At 41.7% G+C, this 26,664-nt stretch overlaps 1 protein-coding gene across 11 annotated transcripts in view; it reads left to right on the plus strand.

Annotated features, from left to right (window-relative positions):
* The window catches only part of CELF1 (CUGBP Elav-like family member 1), a 76,920-nt gene that overhangs the window by 17,625 nt on the left and 32,631 nt on the right, over nt 1-26,664 (plus strand). For 4 of the 11 annotated variants that reach the window (XM_059709398.1, XM_059709394.1, XM_059709399.1 and 1 more), the window contains exons 2-3: nt 21,132-21,171; nt 26,391-26,545. The exons of 1 other annotated variant lie outside the window; for it this stretch is intronic. In XM_059709398.1, coding sequence (XP_059565381.1) covers nt 26,472-26,545 — 74 coding nt within the window. In that variant the 5' untranslated portion in view covers nt 21,132-21,171; nt 26,391-26,471. Of the gene's footprint in view, nt 1-10,902; nt 10,923-21,131; nt 21,172-25,139; nt 25,211-26,390; nt 26,546-26,664 lie in introns of those variants that run through there. 6 more of the 11 variants (XM_059709395.1, XM_059709396.1, XM_059709401.1 and 3 more) reach the window with 6 other exon arrangements.

The raw sequence follows: 26,664 nt of genomic DNA on the forward strand, positions 1-26,664 counted from the left end.
TTTAAAAAGTTAAACATAGCCCTAGCTGGTTTGGCTCAGTGGATAGTGTCAGCCTTTGGACTGAAGGATCTGGACTCAGTCCCAGTCAAGGGCACATGCCCAGGTTGGGGACTTGATCACTTGATCACTGATTATATCTCATTGTTGATGTTTCTGTCTCTCTCCTCCCTTCCTATCTGAAATCAATAAAAAAATATATTTTTAAAAAAGTTAAACATGTACTTACTACACAGTCTGGCCATTCCATACCCAGATATTCATCCAAGATAAATGAAGGTAGCCCTAACTGGTTTGGCTCAGTGGATAGAGCGTCGGCCTGCAAACTGAAGGGTCTCAGGTTCGATTTCAGTCAAGGGCATGTACCTTGGTTTCGGGTGCATCCCCAGTGGGGAGTGTGCAGGAGGCAGCTGATCAATGTTTCTCTCTCATCAGTGTTTCTAACTCTCTATCCCTCTCCCTTCCTCTCTGTAAAAAATCAATAAAATATATTTAAAACAAAATAAATGAAGTTATATGTCCAGACAAATTTTTGTATGCAAACATATTAGCTGTATTTGTAGTAGCCAAAATCTGGAAACAACCCAAGTATTCATCAATAGGCACATGGATAAACAAACCTTTTTTCTTAAAGTCTGCTTCCCTCCTCCCCAACTCCCATGATCCACAGCCATCCTTTTGGCTCTGATACTGCTTCTTGATTCTAAACAGCTATATTCCATGAGCTCCTAGAAAAAAAAAGAACATCAACCTCTTCAGACTGCCTTGCAGTCAGTGCCACATTTACCAAATGGCCTGATCTGTGGTCTTACTCTTTTGACTGGGCCTTGTTGAAGTGTACTCCAAATGCTATCTTGATATATGTCCTCACTAGCAATCTTGTTTTTTTTAAGCCTCCATTTACAAGTTGATTCACAGTGGGGGAGAGCTGTGTTCAGAAACTTTTTCTGATAGCCTGGATTTTCTTGTCTTTCATCTCTGCTTCTATTTATGTTCTTTGTATCTCTTCTTCCTTGAGCTTGTACCTTCTGCATACTTGACTATTATATCATCTTTGGGGCTGCAAAATAAAAGTTGGAAGATTTTAAAGTTAAAGTTCCCAGAATAATGTTGTCGCCCACATTGCACATATGTCACATTTTGAGTTTACTAGTTAAGCCTCTAAATATGTGCTTTATATACAGTATGTGCAGTGTGATGACTTAGGTTGCCATGAGAACCTAAAAGTTTTAGGCTTAAATGGTTCAGTAGCAGACACTTTTTTTTTCTTTTGTTGTCCTAGAGCAGCGGTCGCCAATCTTTTGGACCTCGTGTACCACCAGTGGTCTGTGGACCACAGTTTGCCAACTGCTGTCCTAGAGGAAAGCTCGTTTTTTGCTATCTAACGTACTTTTTACAAATTGAGATATTAGGCAGTGGCCATTTCTATAATATCCCCTCTTGCTATCTGGATGGGTAGCTTCTTTGGCTATTATCAGTCTTCTTCATTCTTATCTTCTGTGCTCTAGTTTTTTTCCCCTGTGTACCTGTCTCCTGTTACTCTCTTTGCTACATGATAGGATTAGAAATAGGAAACTGGAAGCTGTAAATTTAACAAAAAAGTGCACCTGGAAAGAGAGGGATTATCCTAGTGGATTATCTCTAAGCACATCTAGGGAATTATTCTCTCCTGTAAGCCCCCTGAGAAGAGCTTGTAGTGGTGGTAAAATGGCAACCCAGGCACATGCCCCTGACCGGAATCGAACCCGGGACCCTTCAGTCCACAGGCCGACGCTCCATCCACTGAGCCAAACCGGCCCTGGCCAAATCTTTTTCTTAAATATGTTTTATTGACTTTTTACAGAGAGGAAGGGAGAAGGATAGAGAGCTAGAAACATCGATGAGAGAGAAACACCGATCAGCTGCCTCCTGCACACTCCCCACTGGGGATATGACCACAACCAAGGCACATGACCCTGATGGGAATTGAACCTGGGACCCCTCAGTCTGCAGGCCAACACCCCATCCACTGAGCCAAACTGGCCAGGCCTCAAAACTTTTTTGAAAAAAGCATTGTGATGTTTGTCATCTAAAAACAATTCAGGTTAGCCCAGCTGGCATGGCTCAGTGGTTGAGCATCAACCTATGAACCAGGAGGTCATGGTTTGATTCCAACTTAGGGTGAAGGCCCAGGTTGTAGGCTTGATCCCCAGTGGAGGGCATGCAGGAGGCAGTTGATCAATGATTCTCTCTCAGCATTGATGTTTCTATCTTTCCCTTTCCCTGAAATCAATAAAAATATATTTAAAAATATATATATTTAAAAACCAAAAAAAAATTAGGTTTAGTTTGAATCAATACATTATTTTTTATTTTATTTTTTGTTAATCCCCACTGGAAGATATTTTTTCTGTTGATTTTTAGAGTGAGTGGAAGGGAGGCAGGGAAGGGGGGGAGAGAGAGAGAGATAGAGAAACATCAATGCGAGAGAGACAAATATATCGGTTGCCTCCCACATGGGCCCTGACCAGGGCTGGGGATTGAACCTGCAACCCAGGTACATGTCCTTGACTGGCAATCAAACCCTCAACCCCTTGGTGCTCGGGCAGATACTAACCACTTAACACACTGGCCAATACTGGAATACATTCTTACTATTTTCTAAAATGTTTTTTATTGATTTCAGAGAAAGGGAGAGTCAGAAACAGTGATGAGAGAGAAATATAAACATTGATCGGCTGCCTCCTGCAAGCCCCCCACTGGGAATTAAGCCCACAAACCTGGACATGTGCCCTGACTGGGAATCCAATTGTTGACTTCTTATTAGCAAGGGGTCGACACTCAACCACTGAGCAACACCATCTGGGCCACTTAAGTAACCTTAATAAAGTTCATAACAGGTAATTAAAGCTGTGATCTTAACTCACCAAAATAGCGTATCAATTCACATTAAGCTACTCTTTGAAGAATCAAAGTTGCTGTAACAGGGCTGCTCAGAAAAATTAAAGCATATAAGTCACTATACACAGTTAAGTGGTTTTTAATAAAATGTTGAACACTTGTATGCCTGTGTTTTCTGGGACATGAAAGTGCCACTATTGTAGGAATCCTGCTGTGTTCTTTTCAGTATATCAAACGGTATGGATGGGGCTCTGCCTTGCACTAGGAGATCTAGGTATGTGCTATCATTGAGCATCTTTTGTTCATTACCGCTATATTACCTATAAGGGGCAAAGAGAAAATTTCAAATGTTTAATTTGCTAATAAAATGTATTAAAGTAAGTAATTATGGTGGACCAGTAAAATCTTAAGGATTTTCTTTAAGTTTTAGGGATTGTGTGTTGTTGGGGGGCTACCTAGTATATTTGTGTATTTATGCCCCATAAACCTGGGAATGTGTACACATATACTTCAGGCAGCTCAGTGATGGAAAGGAGCTGGGCAGTGCTCTTTTCTCTGGAGCTCACTTCATGACTGGATGACTTAGCAGTGTTTTGTAATTGAGGATCTCAGAGTACATCAGCATCAACATTTTTTAGTTCCGCCATTTTGTTTCTCCATGGCAGGTACTTGTTTTTCTCTAAATAGTGGTACTAGGGAGAGGTTTCTGAGATGAAAGAATATTTTCCTGAAAGTTAGAGATGTTAGAGTGGATGCTGATTGTATTTGTATCTTCCTTTAGAATACGCTTTCTCTTTGGTTGGGGAAAAAAACTAGTTTTGCCTCCATGAACAGTATGATATTAATTTCATACTACTGTGAAACATTTTAGGTTTAAATTACTTTACATTTTTATTTTTTTATTTTATTTATTTATTTTTTATAATTATTTTTTTTTTATTGATTTTTTACAGAGAGGAAGGGAGAGGGATAGGGAGTTAGAAACATCGATGAGAGAAACATCGATCAGCTGCCTCCTGCACACCCCCCACTGGGGATGTGCCCGCAACCAAGGTACATGCCCCTGACCGGAATCGAACCCGGGACCCTTGAGTCCGCAGGCCGACGCTCTATCCACTGAGCCAAACCGGTCAGGCACATTTTTAAATTATGTGATAAACGCAGTGGTTCTCAACCTTCTGGCCCTTTAAATACAGTTCCTCATGTTGTGACCCAACCATAAAATTATTTTCATTGCTACTTCATAACTGTAATGTTGCTACCATTATGAATCGTAATGTAAATATCTGATATGCAGGATGGTCTTAGGCGACCCCTGTGAAAGGGTCGATCGACCGCCAAAGGGGTTGCAACCCAGGTTGAGGACCGCTGTGCTAAAGAAATTTCAGGACTGGAGGGACCTTAGAAATCATGTAGTCCAAATCCTATATCCTCACATCTCTCTCTCTCTCTCTCTCTCTCTCTCTCTCTCTCTCTCTCTCTCTATATATATATATATATATATATATGCCTAATATGCAAATTGTCCCCTTGGGAGTTCGATTGCTCGCTCTGACGATCGCTTGCTATGACATGTGCTGACCATCAGGGGGCAGCGCGGAATGAAGGAAGGCCCCCGGCCGGCAGCCAGAAGGCTCCAATTGGTTCTGATTGCCGACCAGGCCTAGGGACCCTATCCATGCATGAATTTCGTGCACTGGGCCTCTAGTTTAAGATAACTGTAGCTTCTCTTAGTGAGTGTCCTGGTAAGTAGAACCCCTGGAGGGTGTAGGCATGTCTGTCCTCAGTCTTTCTGTTTGCATAGCATTTATAGTTTGTACTCCACGTTTTAGTTCTAGTCATATACTATCAGCCTTTATTATCTCCTGTTATCTTATCCAAGAACTAGGTTATACTAGTAAGTATTGGGGTTAATTGATAGTATGGTTTATATTTGTTCTATAGCCCATATAATACTGAATAGATAAATATATAGACAGTGTGAAGTACTTGGTTGATTCATTAAGAGCTAAAGCACAGAATCATTTGATCCATTCAGCTGTGCGTTGTTTTTTTTTTTAATATTTGACTAGAGGCCTAGTGCACGAAATTAATGCCCGAGGGTGGGGGGGTCCCTCAGCCTGGCCAGCACCCTCTCCAGTTTGGAACCCCTTGGGGGATGTCTGACTGTCGGACATCCCTCTTGCAATCCAGGACTGCTGGCTCCTAACCGCTTGCCTGCCTGCGGGCCTGATAGCTCCCACCTAAGCCACAGTCTGGCCTCCCTCCGCGGGAGGCACCCTGGCCAATCAGGGGAAGGTGCAGCCCCCATCACCCTGCTGCAGCTGCTGCTACTGCCTGCTTGCCGCTGCGGCTGTCTGAGCCTCGTCCCTTGCAGCCACCACAGCAGCCTGAGCTGCGGCCTGCCTCTCCCACACAGCGCCTGCCCTAGGCCCTCACAGCCGCTGTGGCTTTGTATGGATGGATGTCCGCTCTAATTAACATATTACCCTTTTATTCGTATAGATTTCAGAGAGAGGAAGGGAGAGGGAGAGAAAATCATTGATCGGCTGCCTTCTGCATGCCCCCTACTGGGGATCGAGCCTGCAACCTGGGCATGTGCCTTTGACTGGAATTGAACTGGGACCCTTCAGTCCACAGGCCGACACTCTAACCACTGAGCAAAACCAGCTAGGGCTCAGCCGTGTATTAAAAAAAATTTTTTTTAGTTGATTTTTAGAGAGAGGAAGGAAGGAAGAGGGCAGGAGAGAGAAACATCAGTTGGCTATCTCCTGCACGCCCCCTACTGGGGATCGAGCTCAGAATCTGGACATGTACTCTGTAATCTAGGAATCGTACATGCAGTGGGATTACACTCAACCAACTGAGCCACACTGACCAGGGCAAAGCCATGTGTTTATCTTTGGAGCGTTCACGCTGATCAGAAATTAGGCTTTTCATATATTTCACATTGAGATAAATTTGAATGAATTGTTCCAAGCAAAGTAATTTTTGGAATATAAGTACATTTTATAAGCCCGCATCCTGGGAAATACATTTTTAATATTATATTATATCAGAAATTATTTTAACTACTTCTTAGCATAAAAAAGAGAGCCCAAAATATAGTCTGAAAATTGGAGTGAGACCTTCTTTCTGAAAACAGTAAGTGGTCCGTAAAGATTAAGCTCATTCACAAATATGGGAAATACCAGTATCTTTTCTTTGTGTTAAATTTCAGATTTTAAATGATAAATCAAGCCTCACATATACTGCTGAGCTGGTAAGGATCTGACCCAGTAAAGTTTTTACAATGTCTTTTCTGTTTCTCTGGCCTGAGGGATTCTTGGTGTAAGTGACTGAAATTATTGGGAAGTTCCTGGATTGAAATACAATCTCTCAAACCTTCCTTCAAGTACCAGCCTGCATGGTTCTGTTTTTTGTCTGGAGCATGTGAACAGAGTGCATGTGTGTGAGATAATTGGGCTTTCACTAATGCCCCCTTTCAGCAACCATGTATGGGTAAAGCTGTTCTGGTCTTCTGCTCCTCCCTCTCTGAGCACGGAGCAAAATCTGTTCTGCTAAAGCTCCTGTTCCACTTTTTAGGTTTCTATATTTGTACAGCAACAGCAGGCGCAGCCCACTAGCTAGGCCTGTGTGGCTGCCCTGTGCACCCATACTGGCTCAGGCCTGCTCAGGGCTCAGCCAGGGCTTGAAGTCTGTGTTCTTGCATGCGTCCATCTGTCTATCTGTGTACATTTCTGTGGAGGACTCAGATTTTCAAGTTAAAGAGGTGACTTGTTTGGCTTTGTTTTGTTTTGGCAATTATAAATTATAGAGAATGTTTCAGAATTTCTGGGATGGGGTGAGGAGGCAAGATTTGTATTATTTAACAAAATATGTTTTAGAGGATGCCAAGTTGGTAAAATACAGTGTCAGAAATGGTCTTTGGGTTCTCTCTTAGAAACTTATCTCATTAAAATAGTAGTGTGTGTGGTATTTTTTCCTTTTTTCTCTCCTACTGATCACAAAGGTCAGTTCTCCGGGGATGGAAATGAATTCCTTTCTTGGCATACAAATTTCCTGATGTAGGTTTGGGCAGAAAAGGCTGAGACACCTCTGCACCCTTAAGAAATGATTTTGTGTAGTAGGGGCTGAAGCCTCTTAACTTGGCCATTTGCTGGGACAGAAACTGTGGGAAACACCCTGTTGCTTTGGCCTGGGCTATCTTTGTACTGATGCAGAGTGCTTTGTAATGGTGGGCCTTACACAGAGGGCTTGCAATGTGTTTTGGTGTCATGTCTATTTAAGGAATAGTAGGGGACGTGACATGTAGACAGATTTCAGGCTATTTCCAAACGTCTTGAGTTTGTTACTATATTTTTAAAGGCTACTTTCTTGATTTGTTATGAGATATTCTGATTAGATAGAAATGAATTCCTCACTCTTAGTCAACTTAAGTCTAAATTCAAGTTTGTTTTATACTTTACTCCCCTCCCCCACCCCCCATGAGTCATAAGCATACAGACTTGGGAATAGAATTTGTCAGCTGAGTAGGGATGAGAAGTTCTCTGCACATATTTGTAACTGTGGCGGGTGAGGAGAGAAAAGGACTTCAAATGTTAGAGAAACATGTTCACTGAGGCAGCTCCTTCCTGTGGCTGTGGTGTGGTTGCAGAGGTCCCTGCTATTTTGCTGATGTATTCTGACTCTGAATCACTTAGGAATCAGTTTTGCCCCTTGGGCGCATGTGTTTGTTTAGGGCCTAGGACCTGGTGCTGAGTCTCTCCTGGGTTCTGTGTATTAAATGACTTTCTGTTGAGTGTGGTATTAAATAGGCTTCATCTTCCCCTTCTTGGAAACTCTTGGTACCCATCTCATTTTACCATCCTACTAATGTTTTCCCATTTTTACCAGGAATCACTATATACTCTTTGTAGGGGATGTCATTGGAGATTAAACTCAGTGACAACTCTTTGATATTATAGCTCAACCTCAGTAAAGGACACTGTAACTAGCACATCTCTATTCCACGTTTCCTTTTATTTTTTTAAAATATGTATATTTTTATTGATTTTTAGGGAGGGAGAGGGAGAGGGAGGGAGGGAGGGAGAAGGAAGAGAGAGAGAGAGAAGTATCAATGATGAGAGAGAATGATTGATGGGCTGCCTCCTACACGCACCACACTGGAGATTGAGCCTGCAACCTGGGCATGTGCCCTGACCGGGAATCAAACCGTGACCTCCTGGTACATAGATTGACACTCAACCACTGAGCCATGCCAGATGGGTACTAAGAGTTGCCAGGAAGGGCATAATATCTTTATTAATCATCTTGTCAAAGAATAAAACTTTTTGGGACTCATTCTGTCTCACCATAAGCACCAACCTTAGTACCTAGAATAATGATAGGAAATATTTATTGAACTTTCATGTGCCAGGTACTGTCTAAATGCTATGTAAATCCCTTAATTCTAATAAATGTCCTGAAAGGCAGATGTATAACTATAACCACTTTACAGATGAGGAAACAAGTATAAAGAAGTTAAACAACTTACCCAAAGTTACCTGGCTAGTAATTGGCAAAACTGGGATTAGAAAGCAGTGTGACTAGAATCTGACTGGTAGGGTATATTGTAGTCTGACAGTATACATTTATCATAACATTTGGAATATTATTTAGGACTAGAGGCCCGGTGCACGAAATTTGTGCGGGGGCGGGGGATGGTCCTCCTCAGCCCAGCCTGCAATGATGCAAGTGTCCCCGCCGGCTGCTTCGTGCCTAATGCCCAGAGGTCCTCTGCGGCCGGGGTGGACCGCTTGCCTCGTCGCCACAGCGACGAGGCAAGCAGTCCCCCAGTCCTATCTTCGTATTTTTGGATTCTTTTTTCATTTTGCTTTTCTGGTTGGGTGTTTTTTGCTTCTTCGTATTTCAAATCTTTGACTTGATTCTTGCGATCCTCTAGTCTGCTGTTGGAACTCTGCATAATATCCTTTATTTCAGTCAGTGTATGCTTAATTTCTAGTTGGTCCTTTATCATAACCTTGAGGGTCTCACTAGATTTCTTGAGGGTCTCACTACATTTATCGGCAGTCTCACCAGTCTTTTTGAGGGTCTTACTAAATTTATCGGCGGTTTCTAGAAAATTCTTGAAAAACCTTAAAAGTGTGGTTTTGAACGCTATATCCAGTAGTTTGCTTTCCTCCATTTCTGTCATTTGTGACCTGTTTCTTTGTCTCTGCATTTTTTACGCTTCCCTGTGTTGATAGAGTGGCTTTCTGTGCTAGGTGTCCTATAGGGCCCAGTGGCTCAGCCTCCCCAATTACCTGAAGAGGACACTCTTGGTGCACCTCCTTGTGGGCTTTGTGCACAGTCTTGTTGTAGTTAAGCCTTGATTGTTGTAGGTGTCACTGGGAGGAATTGACCTCCAGGCCAGTTGGCTGTGAGAATCAGCTGTGTCTGCAGTGGGAGAACTTCTGTGCTGGACACACCCTTCTGGGGCAAGACTTGCTTCAGTGGGGCTTTGGTGCTCACTGAGTCTGCCCCCTGAGTGTGTCCTTTATGGATCCAAGGAGCTGCAATCTGGATGGTCCCACTCTGACCACCGGGCACACTGGCTCCTGGATCTCTAAGGAGGTGCTAATCCAGCCTCTGCCTGAGGCTACTTAGCAGGAGCCAGCTGTGAAGGACCTTGGGCCAGCTGCAGCTTGTTAGGTAATTTTCAGATTGCAAAGGGCCAGGCCTTTTATATGCAAAAGCCCCGTGCACAGCTTGGGGGGCGGGGTCCCAGGGGATCAACAGGGCGGAGCAAGCAGCTATGGCTGCCCTCAGAGGCCCTGGTTCTCAGTGTCCTGGCAGTCGCTGCAAGCACCTCCGAGAGAAAGCTGCCCTTGAGTTCTGACTGATGCCAGACAGTCCAGTTTCTCCTGTATGAGTCTGGGTCCCCAGAGACTCGCCCGGAACTGGAGCTCAGAGCTTGAGACTCCCTCCCGATTGAAAAAGACAACCGTGCCCTCAGCCACCAGCCCTCTCCACATGCGCCTCCGTACCTCTGTACTTTACTTCCGCACCGCAGCTCCTCTGAGTCTCGGTATGCTTTTCTCTTTCCTTCTAGTTGTAGAATTTACACTCAGCCAGACTTCCTGTGGTTCTGGATGATGTTCATTCAGTCTTTTAGTTGTATTCTTGAAGTGGTTGTGCTAAGCAGCAGTCTCCGGTGTTTACCTATGCCACCATCTTGGTTTTTCTTCCTTAACTCTTGTTCCCTGCACCACACATTCTCAAGAGAAGCCCTCATAGCAGAAGCATGAAGAAGCTCTGGCAAGTTTTGCCTAACCCATTATCTAGATCTGTGTGAATAGGATAACAGGGAGGTCTGTTCAGAGAAATGATGATGGGAGAATTATGATAGGCTGGGTAATTTCATTGGAGGATAGCAAAAATGATATTCTATCTTAGTATGATTGAATAGCACAAAAGTGTGATTTAGATAGGAAATAAGAACCAGTTCTCCTGAGATAGATATTTTTTAGTGTCTCAAATTGATGGCAGATATGCTTTCCTTGGATATATGCTATGCAATGTTTTTAGTTTGTGGTGTAAGTTTTGTCTTCTGAATAAGACTTACAAATTCATTAAAGACAGGGATTGGGCCTTTTTTTTGTACTGTCTAGTTCAAATCTTCACCTGAGGATATTTTTCCATTGATTTTTAGAGAGAGTGGAAGAGAGAGGGAAAGACAGAGAGAAATATCAATGTGAAAGAAACACATTGAGCCGAAATCGGTTTGGCTCAGTGGATAGAGCGTCGGCCTGCGGACTGAAAGGTCCCGGGTTCGATTCCAGTCGGGGGCGTGTGCCTGGGTTGCGGGCATATCCCCAGTGGGAGATGTGCAGGAGGCAGCTGATCGATGTTTCTGACTCTCTGTCTCTCTCCCTTCCTCTCTGTAAAAAATCAATAAAATATATTTTTAAAAAAAGAAACAACAAAAAAAGAAACACATTGATTGGTTGCCTCCTGCACAAGCCCCGACCAGGACCTAGACTGGGGAGGAGCCTGCAACCGAGGTATGTGCCCGTGACTGGAATTGAACCCAGGATCCTTTGGTTCGCTGGCCGGTGCTCTACCCACTGAGCCAAACTGGCTAGGGCTAAAGAGCTTGTTTTCATAAAAATGAAATCAAAACCCTGACAAGTTTAATTTTGTGGAACAAGTTTTTTTTTGTGTGTGTGTGTGTTTTTTTAGGAGTGATTTGAAGGAGGTGACAGATCATATAAATGCGTGTTTAAAGGTCAGAAGTGCTTTTAGGAGTACAATTTGAGAGTAATGAAAGCACGATAATTGAAGTAACTTTTTAAAAAAAGTGATAGTATTAAAGATATTTAGAATTTGCCCTAGGGCTAGCCTGAACATAGTCTCTGACTGGCTGAAGCAAAAGTAATTTTTGTACTTTTTGGCATATAACCTAACAGTCCCAGAAATCATTTCCATAGAAAGAAGTCTTTTCTAGTTTTGTAGGATGTAATATTAAGAACAGTAAAGATTGAATAAAGTTTCCCGCTTGTCAACAAAACAGGATAAACCTCCTGAGACAGGGCCATATGGAAGCATCCTGCTTGAGTGCCCATGTGCTTGGGGTGAGGTTGGGGCAGATGGTACAGGCAGGGTTCTTGGCTACTTGGTCAGTGGTTTTAGAGATGATACAAGTTAGATGCTAGGTGCTGTGGAAGGGCTGTTATATGTTGTATGTATTGGGCATATCTGCCTAACAGGTGGAGTGAGCTCAAGTGAAGGATATTGATGAGTTGGGTAGTTGGGGGCTAAGATAAGGGAAGAGGTGGGAAGATGCTGACCTGGAATGATATCTACAATTTGATCTTAACCTCTCTCTGAGATTAGGGAGAGGGAGACAAGATATGCTGTGAGAAACAAGATTCCAGATCCCTGGCCTCTTCTGTTCTCTAGAGCCTTCAAGTAAGATATTGCACAACTAGGATTTTTCTTTTTAAGCTTGAAGCTGTTTGATTCCTTTGTGAGATACTAGGCCAGAAGCTGTATTTATAGAACTTGTTTTGACATATTATCTCACCCTGTCCCTTGTCTTCTTTACTGCAATTCAGCTATTGGTGCACTTTCCCTGGTAGAAAGGTTGATTGAAGAAAATGTACACACAGATGTACAGCTGAGTGATTGAAAATGGTTCCAAACTTTGTAAATAGGCCAGCCTTAATATCAGTGGAGTTGCTGGGGTAATTTCAAACAGTGTAGTATAACTACCCAGCTCACTTGTGGCACACTGCGAGTTCACCCGGACAGTGGCTGTTTCCACACAAAAGTTTCAGGCAAAGCAGGAAACAAACAAAAGTACTCTTTGGAACAGCATGGGTTGGGCTTTTTCTTTCCTTTGTCCCTCATAGTTTCAAGAGTTTTCTTTTAAAATTTTTCTGTAGAATGGCCCTAGCTGGTTTTTCTCAGTGGATAGAGCATCAGCCCACGGACTAAAGGGTCTCAAGTTAGATTCTAGTCAAAAGCATATACCTTGGTTGCAGGTTTGATCCCTGGCCCTGGTTGGGGCTCATGTGGGAGGCAACCAATTGATGTGTCTCTCTCACATCAATGTTTCTCTCTCTGTGGCTCTGCCCCTCCCTTCCACTCTCTAAAAATCAATGGGAAAATATCCTCAGATGAGGATTAACAATAAAAGTTTACTGTAGAATAGGTAACATCACTTTGTAAATAATTCAGCCAGTATTCCACATTTGCAGCTTTGTTAGCAGTTTTTTCTTTATCCTTCCAGAGTTCTGTTTATGTACAAACAATGTGTAATTCCTTTCTTATATAAATACTAGAGGCCCAGTGCACTAAATTTGTGCACGGGGGTGGGGGTTGGTTCCTCAACTCAGTGTGCACCCTCTCCAATCTAGGACGCCTCGAGGGATGTCCGGCTGCCCATTTAGGCCTGATCCCAATGGGAGGTCGACATCCCTCTCACAGTCCAGGACTGCTGGCTCCCAACTGCTTACCTGCCTGCCTACCTGCCTGATTGCCCTAATCATTTCTGCCTGCCAGCCTGATTACCCTCTAACCTCTCCCCTGACAGCCTGATTGATGCCTAACTGCTCTCCTGACAGCCTGATTGCCCCTAACTGCCCTCCCCTGCAGGCCTGGTCGCCTCTAACTGTCCTCCCCTGCAGGCCTGGTTGCCCCCAACTGCCCTTCCCTGCTGGCCCGGTCATCCCTAACTTCCCTCCCTTGCCAGCCCGGATGCCCCTAACTGCCCTCCCCTGCTTGCCCAATTGCCCATAACTGCCCTCCCCTGCAGGCCTGGTTACCCCTAACTGTCCTCCCCTGCTGGCCTGGTCACCCTAACTTCCCTCTCTTGCCAGCCTGGTCACCCCTAACTGCCCTTCCTTGCCAGCCTGGTCACTCCCAACTGCCCTCCCTTGCAGGCCTGGTCACCCCTAACTGCCCTCCCCTGCCGGCCATCTTGTGGTGGCCATCCTGTGTGCACATGGGGGCGGCCATCTTGTGTGTTGGAGTGATGGTCAATTTGCGTATCACCTCTTTATTAGATAGGACTAGAGGCCTGGTGCATGAAATTTGTGCACGGGTAGGGTCCCTAGGTCTGGCCGGTGATCAGGACTGATCTGTGGGGCGACCGGCAGGGCAGTTGGCCACCTTGGCTGACCTGGAGCCACCTGCTCGCCGGCCCTGCCCCCCACCACTGCCACTGGTTGCCTCCCTCTGCAGGGCGACCATGGAGCGACCAGTGGTACCTTCCTTGGCTGGCCTGGGGCCTGGGGCCTGTGGGCTGGGGGCAGCTCTTGCACTGAGCGTCTGCCCCCTGGTGGTCAGTGCTCATCATAGCAACCTGTCGTTCTGCCATTCGGTTGATTTGCATATTAGAGTTTTATTATATAGGATATCCTTCTGGTCAATCCTTAATAGAGGTTGGAACTGCCTTTCTTATTCTGTTTAATAGCTGCATTATTCTGTTGTATTGCTATACTGTAATTTATTTAACCAGCATCCAAATGATACTTATACTCTATGTTCCCAGTTTTTGCTATTATAAATAGTATTCTTACAAATGACCCTTTTATACTCTGTGTACATCACCTACTTGAGGGATATATTTCTAGAACTGGAATTGCTGGATTCAAAGGGCATGTGCAGTTTTCAGTATTGATAAGATACTTAAGATCTTTTAAAAATGTTTAGCAAGGGATATTATCCTGAAGAATGTTATTAGTGATCAAAAAGGTCTCAATGCAATGGCAGTCAAACTAGCATCCCAGAGAGTTACTAGAATGAAGATATGATCTGAAATGGAAGATTTAAGAAACCTTGAGATAAGTTTTATTAAAAAAAATTTTTTTTGTTAATGGATATTGTTTTCATTTTTTTAGATAGAGTGGAAGGGAGGGGGAGAGTCAGAGAGAGAAATATCAATGTGAGAGAGACACATTGATTGGCTGCCTCCCCCAGGCACCCCTGACCTGGGCCATGGATGAAGCCTGCACCCGAGGTATGTGCCCTTGACCGCAATAGAACCCTCCACCCTTCTGTTTGAGGGCCAATGTTCTAACCACTGAGCACCAGCTAGGCCAAGATAAGTTTTATTATCAAGCCTAGCAATCATTATCACCACAGAAGTAAGTTGCCTGGAGTAGGCAGGAGAAGCCCCTCTTTATTTATTTATTTATTTATTTTTTTAATCCTCACTGGAGGACATGTTTAGAGAGAGGAAAGGAGAGAGGAAAAACAAACATCAATGTGAGAGAGTGAGAGAAACATTGAATGGCTGCCCTTTGTAGACGCCCCGACCGGGACTGAACCAGCAATCTCTTGGCGTGCTAGACTATGCTCAATCTACTGAGCCACTCCAGCTGGGCCGCCCTCTTTTTAAAATTTTAAAAAAATTGTTTTATTTTAAGGGAATTAGTGATGGTAGCTGAATCTGCAAGTCATCTCTTACTCTTAAAATGTTAGTTTCACCCATTTATGATCTTTACCAATTAGAAAAACATTTGTGTTACCTGGCTCATTCCGTCCTTTTACTCTTAAAACTATCAGATGGATATGAGACCATTTAGTCATCATAATTAGCCTTTAAATTCCAAGTTGTTATACTTGAAGTTCAGTAATCACTTCAGACAATAAAAGCAACATACTATTTTGAGCTTCCCCTCTAAAAAAGCACTTTACAAATGGACTTACTTTTACCAGAGTGCCATGATTCCAGAAAGTTAAACTCTCACTGGCTGGTTATGGAACCTGGGTCACTTAATTTGTTCTCTTCATTTTAATTCCCTCATCTGAAAATGGGAGTGAAAATGCAAAAGAATCTCCTTTGAGCACTCAGAAAAATAATTATAAAGTCATTTCCAGAGGTTATGTATTACAGAAATGACTCTTCGGAGACATCAAGATTATAAAGTAATTTTAGAAGTAATTCTTGACAGTGTTTTAGAAAAAAATTAGTCACATTCTGCCTACATGGTACTAACATATGGTGCAGCCCTGATGAGCTGCACAAGTGGGCTGAAATCAAAATGCAGTTGGAGAGGAGCAGTAGTGGCTCACTAGATGAGATGGATTTGGCCTTATGGCAGGGCAGTGAAACTAAGGCGGAAATGGTGGTCTTAAAACATGGCCAGATTTAAGCAAGTGATACATGAATATCATGGGAAAGTGTAATGACTGAGCCCTCAAGTTTGGATTAGGTGCTTTGTCTCAGTCCCTGTAGGTAGGTCTTTAGAGCTCCCACTTCTAACACGTAATGGGAAGTCCTTGCTGCCTGTGATTTCTGTGCATGGTTCCATGTCTTGAAGGTAGAGGCCACTAGTCAAATATTTAATTTTGATATTGCCAGAATACTGGGTTCAAACTAGAAAGATACATGAAAAATTAGCAGTTCTCCCCAGAGAAGGCTACATATTAGCTTAGCTACCATGTATAAATTACTGCTGCTACATCCAGCAATGTGCTGCCAAGGAAACAGGAGGAGCTAGAACAGATGAGATTCCTGCACCCACCCCCGACCCCCTATAGAGAGCTATAGTAGGAGAGAGTGAATACTTGATGGGGATTTGAGAATTACTTTGAGAGTATAGGCATTTTAGAAGGAAGTAGGAAAAGAGGTTTAAAAACTATGTATTTTACATTCCCTCACTGCTTAACCGGAACACCTCCAAAATAGAATCTCCATCAGGTGAGATGGCTGGTTTAGGTGCCTATATAGTCTGTGGAAGGATCATACAACTATACAAAAGATGGGATGACCTAGGGAAAGGAAGGAGAAACAAAGAGCCAACTCTCACCCTCATCCAACTTCACTGCCTTTTTAAAAAATATATATTTTATTGATTTTTTACAGAGAGGAAGGGAGAGGGATAGAGAGTTAGAAACATCGATGAGAGAGAAACACCGATCAGCTGCCTCCTGCACACCCCCTACTGGGGATGTGCCCGCAACCAAGGTACATGCCCTTGACAGGAATCGAACCTGGGACCCTTGAGTCTGCAGGCTGATGCTCTATCCACTGAGCCAAACCGGTTAGGGCACGGCCTTTTTTTTTTTTTTTTTTTTTTTTAAGCAATTTCAGAGGACTGGATAATTATGTTGGCTTTGTAAAATAGGTGTTGTTATATTTATTGGTTGGTTGTGACATATAGGAAGAATGTTATTGGCAAAGTCAGGCCAATTCTGACTGATTCTTAAATATGGGCTGCTCACAAGAAAATGTTTATAATTGTAAATGAAAAAAGTAGGTTACACAATAGAATATACAGTATACTTAATTTGATGATAACTATGATGTGTATTTGAGTGTGCATGAATTTTAATATATATATAGAAAAGAGCCTGGTAGGCTTTTTTACCTAAAAGTTAACCTATATAGGTAATTTTTTTTTAAATTGAGGAAGTTGAAAAGTTAAAGGGAAATAAGTACTTAGTAAGTCTTCTATTAAACGGTAAGGCTGCTCATAACATTGCTTTTACCGAAATACCCACAGTTGAAAGGGGGGAGACTTTTTTTTTAATGAACAGGTGTACATATTTATGTGCAGATATATTAATGTAAATGTTAATGCAAAATTTATAAATTAGATCAGATAAACTAGGGAATTCCAGTTCAGCAATTGAAGGTCTGATACTGTGTTATCTTTATTCCAGGTGTCTTTGGGATATAAATAGAAAAGAGAATGAGGGACTTGTTATTTGTTCACAAAATGATAGCATATGAAAAATACTTCATTAATATAAATTTAGAAATGAGATTTATACATAGTTTCTCCTAGGTGTATCTCATATGTGGTGGGAATTGAACTAGACCTTAAATAATGGTTTGAAATCTGTTTGGAGAAAATAGTATTGTGCTTTTAGATGATTTAGTGATAATCTGGATTAATCTGGTCCTGTGTTCCAGTTTTATAGATGAGGAAACTGAAGCCCGGGAAAAGTGACTCACTCAAGATCACACAAATGACATCAGATCTGGCCTTTGTCTAACATACTGTTTTGTTCCTTTGCAGCAGAGAGAATCAAAGCTCAAGTGATTAGAGAATCTGATGAAAATTTTAGATTCTCTCTTCAGGAAATCTCCCATGTCCATCTTCACCCACTTCCGCAAAAAAAAAAAAAAAAAAAAGTCATGGGTTTATAGACCTACGATTCCCCTTTCTTCAAAGCTCATCTATGGACTTTGAAGAGATCTGAAGTTCTCAGATTAAGAAACTTGATGAAAAAGGCGAGGTCTTAAAATTGTTGCCACATCGCACAACAACGTTGACATACTGAACTGTATTAAACATTGTTAAGATGGTAAATGTTATGTATGTGTTTTTCCACAGCTTTTTTTAAAAGCTGGAAAAAAAATTGTTGCCACTAAAGAAAGGATGAGCATACTGGCCAGTGGAGGAGATGAGACTGGGATCTGTTTATAAACTCTTCTTCTAGGGTCAGGGAGAGGACACACATAGATGACTCAGTCAGTAAAAAGTCAGAAGCCCTAAACCTAAGCCTGAATCATGGAAATAGTAGTCACAGAGCAGTGTCACAAGGGAAGACGGATTTTTGTATACCCCACAGAGCAAGTGTTAAGTTCTATCCCTTTCGACCAAGACAAGTCAGAACTAAGCCTGGTGCAGTACAGGACCCAGATTGTTCAACATAGAGTAATTTATTAGAGTGGAAGGAGATTCTCTGGGAATAACGGAACTAGAAAGGAATTTACTTCCTGCTTAATCCACTTAGTCATCCCCACTTACAGATTAGCAAAGCAGTTGGTGAATAGTTTTTCTATGGTCATTCAGTCTTGGGTCCACCTATTTATTCTGAGTGCTTTTACATATTTTACTTTATTTTAGTGCACTAGTCTTCTGAGGTAGATTCTACTCCATTAGTTGTGATGTGTGTGCCCAGGATCTTGGATTAGAATCTGAAGGCAACTGTTATTTCTCTGCTACAGGTTCCCAAGGAAGATAAGTAGATTGGCTACCCCAGTCAAACTGTACTGGATTTTAGAACCATTCTCTGGTGGAGTTTTGCATAGAGATGAACCTGGCTAGTATGATAAGTATGGAAAGCTTTGAAGTTGATCCTATTATGTGGTTACTTGGATTTCTAGAGTATGGGAGCAAGAGGACATGCAATTTTCCAAAGCAGTAAGCCCAGCCTTCCTTCCTGTTGAACCAGCCACATAATAGGCAAAAAAGAAAGGGCTTTGCAGGCAGTCTAACAGGTAACAGACAGACATTTAAAAAAAACCACAATTTTCCCAAGTCATTTTCTATCATTCTCTCCTCTTCCAGTTAGAAATTTGTACAGTGGCTTGAATTCTAGTCATCCCTTTGGTTCCTTTTGAGATAGGTAAAGTCTTGTTTTATAGGTGAGGAAACTGACACTGAAATAGATATATTAATTTGCTCAGAGTCACTTATCTACTGAGTAACAGCATGACATTTTCACTACCCTTAATTGTATCTCTCATGTGACTGAGACTTTCTACATTTATCAACTTAGAAAATTTGTCTTAGAAGAAAGGTCAGACTCAACTTTATGGCCCTCAGCATTTAAACAGTCTTTTCGTTCGTTTGTGTATATGATATGATCTTCCTTGTACACAGTTTTTAACCTGAGTTCTCCTTTCACCCAAGATTTGAAGTGTCTGGCTTTGAACATTTTTTTTTTTTTAATCCTCACCTGAAGGTATGTTTATTGATTTGAGAGAGAAAGAGAGAGAAACGATCAGTTGCTGACTGGGGATGGAAACCGAAGCCTTTCGGTGTGTGGTATGATGGTTCCAACCAAGTAAACCACTTGGCCAGGGCTAAAGTATCTGGCTTTATCTTCCAAACCTCTTCATTGCCTGGATTCAGGTGATCTTGACAGTTATTTAATTTCTTTGAATCTTTTCTCATCTGTCAATAAGGTTAGGATAGGTATGAGGATTAAATATAAAGCACCAAGATACTGCACAGCATAATATAATGCTCAAAAAATGTTAGCTCATAATTATTATCACTTTGTAAATATCTAGACATTTCTCCCTACTTTCAGATAAGACTTACAAATTTTAAGTACCATATTTTATTAATTTGAGATGCACACATTTATCATCTATGGCATCTTTAATTCCTTGATTTGTAGTAATCTATTCGATTCTACTGTTCAAAAAGCCACCTCAGTTCTGATTTTATGCTTGTCAAGGAACATCTTTGTCTTCAGGAAGGGTAGGTAGAGTGCAGTGTCTCAGTTCTGGTTCTGGCTTTGACGTTCAGGGTTCTTATACTTTCCAGTGTAGACTTCGTCCTTGTTGACTTTGAGCAGTTCTCTTGTGTATATAGCTGGAGGAGTTGTCGATGATGTTTGTAAGGATTTGGGCAGCTTTACAGAATCGATCTTTACTTGCAAGATTGTTTGATAATGTTTAAAAATAAAACAAATTGGTTTTGTGGTTACTCTGTTTGCTTTTACCTTCAATTAACTTCCTTATCTTCTGACTTTTTTGGTTTCAGTGGTTCACCACCACCCTGCATTTACAGGGCTAGCGAGAGGCATTTACACAGGCAGGGACTTGGTTGCCTTTGAAGAATTTTATGCCTGGCACCTATTCAGGAAGGTTGCTTTGGGGAAATAACATGGCCTCTCTACATTAATAGCACGGTCCTTAATTGTGAAAAGAACTGTGCAGCCTTTAGCTTTATTGTAGTTTTCCATCCAAAAGCAGATGTTAAAAATGATTGTTTTGGTGACTTAGATGTATTGAAATTCAACCTCATGAATTCTAATCATTGTTTTACAATTTGTCTGACATTTGGGGGCAAAGCTCTTTTAAGTCTTTTGGATCTTTGATTACCCATCTTTTAAGTTGATGGTGTTTTTAAATTAGTTTTAACTTGTTAAATGCAATTAATCTTTAAGGTATTGTGTACTTTAAAAATGGGAGGGGGCCCAGCCAGCGTGGTTCAGTGGTTGAGCATCGATCTATGAAAACCAGGAGGTCACAGTTTCAATCCTGGTCAGGGCACATGCCCAGGATGCAGGTTTGATCCCCAGTAGGGGATGTGAAGGAGGCAGCCTATCAATGATTCTCTCTCATCATTGATGTTTCTATCTCTCTCACCCTCTCCCTTCTTCTCTGAAATCAATAAAAATAAATTTTTTAAAAATGGGAGAGGGAGGTAATCTTTTTTTTTAAAGAGGAAAGGAATTTAAAAATATGTATATTTTATTAATTTTTTTACAGAGAGGAAGGGAGAGGGTTAAAGAGGTAGAAACATCTATGAGAGGGCAACATCGATCAGCTGCCTCCTGCACACCTCCTACTGGGCATGTGCCCACAACCAAGGTACATGCCTTTGACCGGAATTGAACCTGGGACCCTTCGGTCCGCAGGTCGCCGCTCTATCCACTGAGCCAAACTGGTCAGGGCTCTTTTTTTTTTTTAATCCTCACCCGAGGACATGCTTTTTTAAAATTGACTTGAGAAAGAGAGGAAGAGGGAGGGAAAAGGGGGTGTGAGGGGGAGAGAAAGAGAGACATTGATAATATGAGATATGAGAGTGAAACATTGATCGGTTGTATCCCACATGTGCCCCAACTGGGGATCAAATCCGCAAACTGGGCACATGCCCTGACCTGGACTCGACCTTTCCGTGCATGGGATGATGCTCCAAGAGGGCTTTTCTTTGGAAAGAAGATACATTAGATATCTGGATTATGAGATTTGTAGGCATGGCCCACTTATTTTTCTTTCCTTGGTTTTTTAGAGTGAAGACATAGTCCAGAGAGGGAGGTGTAAAGCTACAGGTATGGGCTAACTGCTGGATGGGTGTGCTCCATGGGCATCTTTTTAACCTTGCATGAGGCCTGTTGTGCAGATACGAAAAAATTGCCTTCAGAAAGGTGATGGCTTTTTTTCTACATTATGGGATATAATTTCCTGTTCTTGGGAAACTAGAAATATTTTCTAGCCCTTTCCCAACTCTCTCTCCTTAGGTAAAATTTTACAAGGCAGGCTTATCCCAATTGAACTAGTTGTTGCCTAGTTCTAATAGCGTTGGGAGAGGTGGGGAGAGGGAGGGAGGGAAGGAAGGATGGGCGGGGGGGGGGGCGGGGGGAGTTGGTAGTAGTATTCCACTCAACTACCCAGCTGACTTTCTTTCCCATTCTCCTTCATAATTGGAAGACCCCAAATAAACTAGAACAAGGATGAGGACAGAATTTAACGGACTTTACACAGATAATGTTACCTTCCTGGAACCAGAAATTACTCAACATACTGATTTTTTAATCATCACTGGACCTTAAATCAAAAATTACACTTAAGTTCCAGAGCTAGTTTGGTATCTGAAAATATGACCTGATTTGAAGGGTGGTCACAATTTGACAGTACACTCTAAGGGAGGTTCTGAGCAAACTTGCTGACAGCACTAAGTAGAGAAGAGGTCTTCTTTCTCTTGGTCCTTTGACACCGATTGGGGGAGGAGACAGTAGTGATTAAGGATGGGGGAGGCAATGGAAAACCTTTTAGATTTCAAAAAGGTGGTACTTTTCCTCCCTTTCTCCATGTCCTTTCAGTACACCATATATGATACTTTTACAGGCAAACCAACTTGGATACAACAGTCACTGAACTCAGTGCTTTTTGTCTAACAGTGATTTTAGATTTGAAATGAAAAATTACTTACAATATTTTTTTTGTTACTTTAAAACTCCCTTTCCCCCAAGTTCAGAAAAATTCATTGTCTATATCAGTGATGGCGAACCTTTTGAGCTCAGCCTGTCAGCATTTTGAAAAACCCTAAATTAACTCTGTACCGTATCACATATAGAAATTTTTTGATATTTGCAACATAGTAAAACAAAGACTTATATTTTTGATACTTATTTTATATATTTAAATGCCATAACAAAGAAAAATCAACCAAAAAAATGAGTTTGTGTGTCACCTCTGACATGCGTGTCATAGGTTCGCCATCACTGGTCTATATTCTTATTGGAAACTTACAAAGTTTTCTGGCTTGTTTTAAATTATACTTAACGGTCACATGTTTTGCAAAACTCCCACAAAGTGAGATGCCAACGACATTATTACCAATTTAGGTCAGTATATTTTTGCATATGCAAGATACTGGATTGGGAGCTGGATCAGGAGACCCACTGATTATAGTAGAACTACACAAGTTTTGAAGTGAAAATTTAAGTCCATAAAGGTTTTAAGCTAAATTAAGTTATTCTGGTTGATTATTTTCAAGTTGTATCAATTGCTTCTTTTCTGCATTCCTTACATCATCTAATTGCCAGAAGTTGAGAGGCAGGGAGGGAGATAAACAGTCCACTTAACTGTCTGAGGTTACGACTTCCCTAGATTTTTATACTTTTCCATATACATGCACTGATGGTGATTTAAAAAAAAATTTTTTTATTGATTTCAGAGAGGGAGGGAGAGGGAGAAAGAGCTAGAAACACCAATGGTGAGAGAGAATAATTGATTGCCCGCCTCCTGCACACCCCACACCGGGGATGGAGCCTGCAACCCAGACGTGTGCCCCAAACGGGAATCGAACTGTGACCTCCTGGTTCATAGGTCCACACTCAACCACTGAGCCATGCCGGCTGGGCCTGATGGCGATTTTTAATGACATAGATTCTCTTGTATAATTCAGCAGTAGGCTCTAATTTTCTGTAAGCTCATCTAACTAGACTTCACATTTTGCCCTTTAAACACATTTAGATTATCAGGGTGGAAGCATAAAATCCCTTCACCTGCTATTGAACTCCCTGGTTACACTATAGCCTGACATTTGCTTGTACCACCTGGGTTGGGGTTTTTTTTTCTCTCGCCTATGCTTTGTTCTTTCACTCTTGACAAAAGAAAGGCTGTGATTTCTAGCATTTCTTCTCATTCAATTTTTAAACTGCTTATTCCACTTGGATATTTTAAAGGCAGGTTGTGCTATTCTTTTGAGGATTCCCTTATCTACCCATCATTTTAGTTTAAAAAAAATGTTTATTGATTTTTTTTTTTTTTAAAGAGAGGAACATCAGTCAGCTGCCTCCTGCACACAGACTACTGGGGATCGAGCTCTGGGTTCATGGGACAACACTCAACAGAGCCACACCGGCCAGGGCTCTATCCATCATTTTTAATGATTTGGAAACTTAATGTTATAGCAGACCGATTGCCCCTACCTTCACACATAATAAGGCTTTGAATTGTTGCCCTTAGAAAATAGAGAATATTCAAAGCAAAGAAAACGGAGATAAACCACCAAAGAAAGAAAAGGAACTCATGAATATAAATTAAAAATATATTAGAATTAGAGAGCACAGGTGGTAAAAAGGGACTTGAGGGAAAGTTAAGTCCTTTTTCAGGGACCCTTGGTTATCATTCTTCCTGCCAATTCTTTTTTTTTTTTTTTTAAATTTCAGAGAGGATGGGAGAGGGAGAGAGAGATAGAAACATCAATGATGAGAGAGAATCACTGATTGGCTGCCTCCTGCATGTCCCCCAGTGGGGAGTGAGCCTGCAACCCAGGCATGTGCCCTTGACCAGAATCGAACCTGGGACCCTTCCGTCCACAGGCTGACACTCTATCCACTGAGCAAAACTGGCTAGGGCTTCCTGCCAACTCTTTATTTCTAATACATTCTTTGTGGGAAAAGTTTGGAATGTGTTTCTGATTTAGAAATTAAAAACATCCTGGGCATATTTTTTTTGGAATAACTCTTAATTCTGCTTTTTAATTTTAACACTTGCATTTTATATTCCCATAATTGTTTTTATCATCAATTAACTTTGTAACCCTTTTCTAAAATTGAGTGATTTGTGATTAGTTTCTGTGATTCCCCACCCCAAGCATGTTGAATTTAATTATACTGAGCTAACTCTTGTGACTTGCCTAAAAAGAAGCATTCTCCTTCATGTAATAACATTTCCATCTTGTATGGTTTTAAAAGTGTTGCTTTACATATCGTAAAGTGGATTTTAAAACATCAAGTCAATGCTTCTCAACACTTGGCTTGGTGAAAATTACTGTAAGGAGTGCACATCCTTTCATGCACTGAGCGGTGCCAGGCTACTCAGTGAAGTCTCCCATCTTTAAGTACTCTGTTGTTCTAGATGTGATTCTGATTGAAACAGAGATATAATTATAAGCCATGTATTTTTACTGAATAATAAAAGCATAACAATAACCAGTGGGAGTCTTTAAAATTCGTTGATTCATTTTTAAAGGATCCTTTTAAAAAATCTGATTTGGTTAACTGATCTTACAAATTTACTCATAGGTCCAGATAGCTTTCTATAGGAGGAGGCATGGGATCAGCACCAGTGACACAGGAGAAACTAGGACATACCTAACGAGTAACTTAACCAGTCCCGGCTTGGGTTCCCATCCTGTGCCTGGCAGCAGGGCCTGGTGAACTGTGAATTGTGCCAGTCTCCTCTCACTTGTAGCTTGTTTTTGCTTCCTCCTTCAATGGAATGGAAGAGAGCTCCTGCTACTTTTGCCTCTAAATCAGTAGATCAAATGAGCCAGGGTCTCTGACAAAATAGAAAAGTAGTTAACTGCTATTATACTTGTAAGTTTTAGATAGTTATGTATGGATATTGGACAGAAGACAGTTTCTACGTTCCTCAGTCACATGCAGGATAGGTGTCAGCCATTTCTATGCAGATGAGAACAGTTAGGCCTATACTAACTTGTTTTTTGTGTGTGTTTTTTTTAAGTAACTATACACATTTAGGAGCGCATTTGTTTACCTCTTTAAAGGCTGAATATAACTTCTTTTTTCAAAGTTCCCTGTGTTGTTAACTGAGCTTGAGTGAAGTGAAATCTTTGAGGTAAGGCAACCCTAATGATAAAAATGGAAAGAAGGCCTGTGAAATTTGGGAACCTTCAGAGATACAGTTTTAGAGTCATTGCCTAAATATTGAAATGCCACCATTTGTTGTTTGGAGGGATGTGGAGCTAAATTGAGAATGGGAGCACCACATCTGCCTTATTGCTAAGTATATCCATCTCTACTGCTCCCCACAATAGAATTTTTATGTTGCATTCATTAATCCTGATTTAGCAGGTTTAAAGGAGGACAGAACGAAGAGGCTTAGCCTGCATTTCTCTGCCCTTCCTTACATGTTTGAGCGCTTGTCCCTAGCAGGCCCCATTTCTTTTTCATTATTAGGAAAGTCAAACAACTGAAAAGACATTATTATTTTCTAGTACTCGGTCAAGAGGCAGAATATTACAATTCCATTTTCATTTTTGCCTTTTACATTTTCTGGCAAATTAAGATTCAGAGTGAGGGAAGAAGTTCTGCCTTGTGCCACCTACTGAATGTCACTGAAACAGCAATTTTTAAAGCCCCTCACTCTGATGAGGAAGCACACTTTGCTGTCAGCACCATCAAGAAAGCAAGGTCCAGTGCGGGTAGTCGTATGTGAGCAGTGAGTTCCTGGTGTCCAGCTCTTCAGCCAGCTTGCTCCTGGATGCTCTTGATAGTCTGAACCAGTGGTCCTCTCTATGTGACTATTCTGAGGTTAATTTGGACCCAAGCACTTGTGCTCATTGCTGTCTTCGGCACGTGGAAACTAAGTTTTGACCAACGCTAACAACCCAGTTTCCAAAAACATTTTCAGATCATGTAAGGTGAGGTGTTTTTTTCTTCCAGGCAGTTTCAGGTTTTGGGGGCCCTCAGAAACTAATTTGCAGGGAGAGGAGTTTGGAAGATGTGAAACAAGTTTGTGTTTCTTCTGCTCTGTTAGCCACTGCTATCTTCATGGATCTGACACTCTGTTTATCTGACAGTGCACTTAGTACTGCTTTGCCAGGGAAAATCACACAAAACAAGCCTGGTGCATCAGCACTTTCATTGTGTGCAGGGCTGAGCCTCCCTTCACATGGTCACATCCCCCTTTTAATCCAATGCTCCCTTTCCCTTCCCCAGTCCTGCCTGTTTCTGTGGCACTTATTGCTGGTTTCCCTGAGCTCCTGTTTCCACTTTGTGTTTTTTGTGGGGCCCAGGAAGCTAAAGCTGTGTGTATTTGTGGATCAGACAAGTGCAGCAAGTTATTATCATTGGCTTCTGAAGGGGAGAGTGAGGTGATGATGGCTGCGTTTAAGTTGGATTTCCTTCCAGAAATGATGGTGGATCATTGCTCTTTGAATTCCAGTCCCGTGTAAGTATTTTTGTTGTCTAATTTTTTATAAGCAAAGGAACTGGGTTGTTTTCTTTGTTATTTAACGTAACTGGTTCTTTTCCTTAAGAAGAAACATTTGGGTGAGGAAGCCAAAGTCC

This window comes from Myotis daubentonii, chromosome 9 (assembly GCF_963259705.1).
Source record: "Myotis daubentonii chromosome 9, mMyoDau2.1, whole genome shotgun sequence".
NCBI lineage: Eukaryota > Metazoa > Chordata > Mammalia > Chiroptera > Vespertilionidae > Myotis > Myotis daubentonii.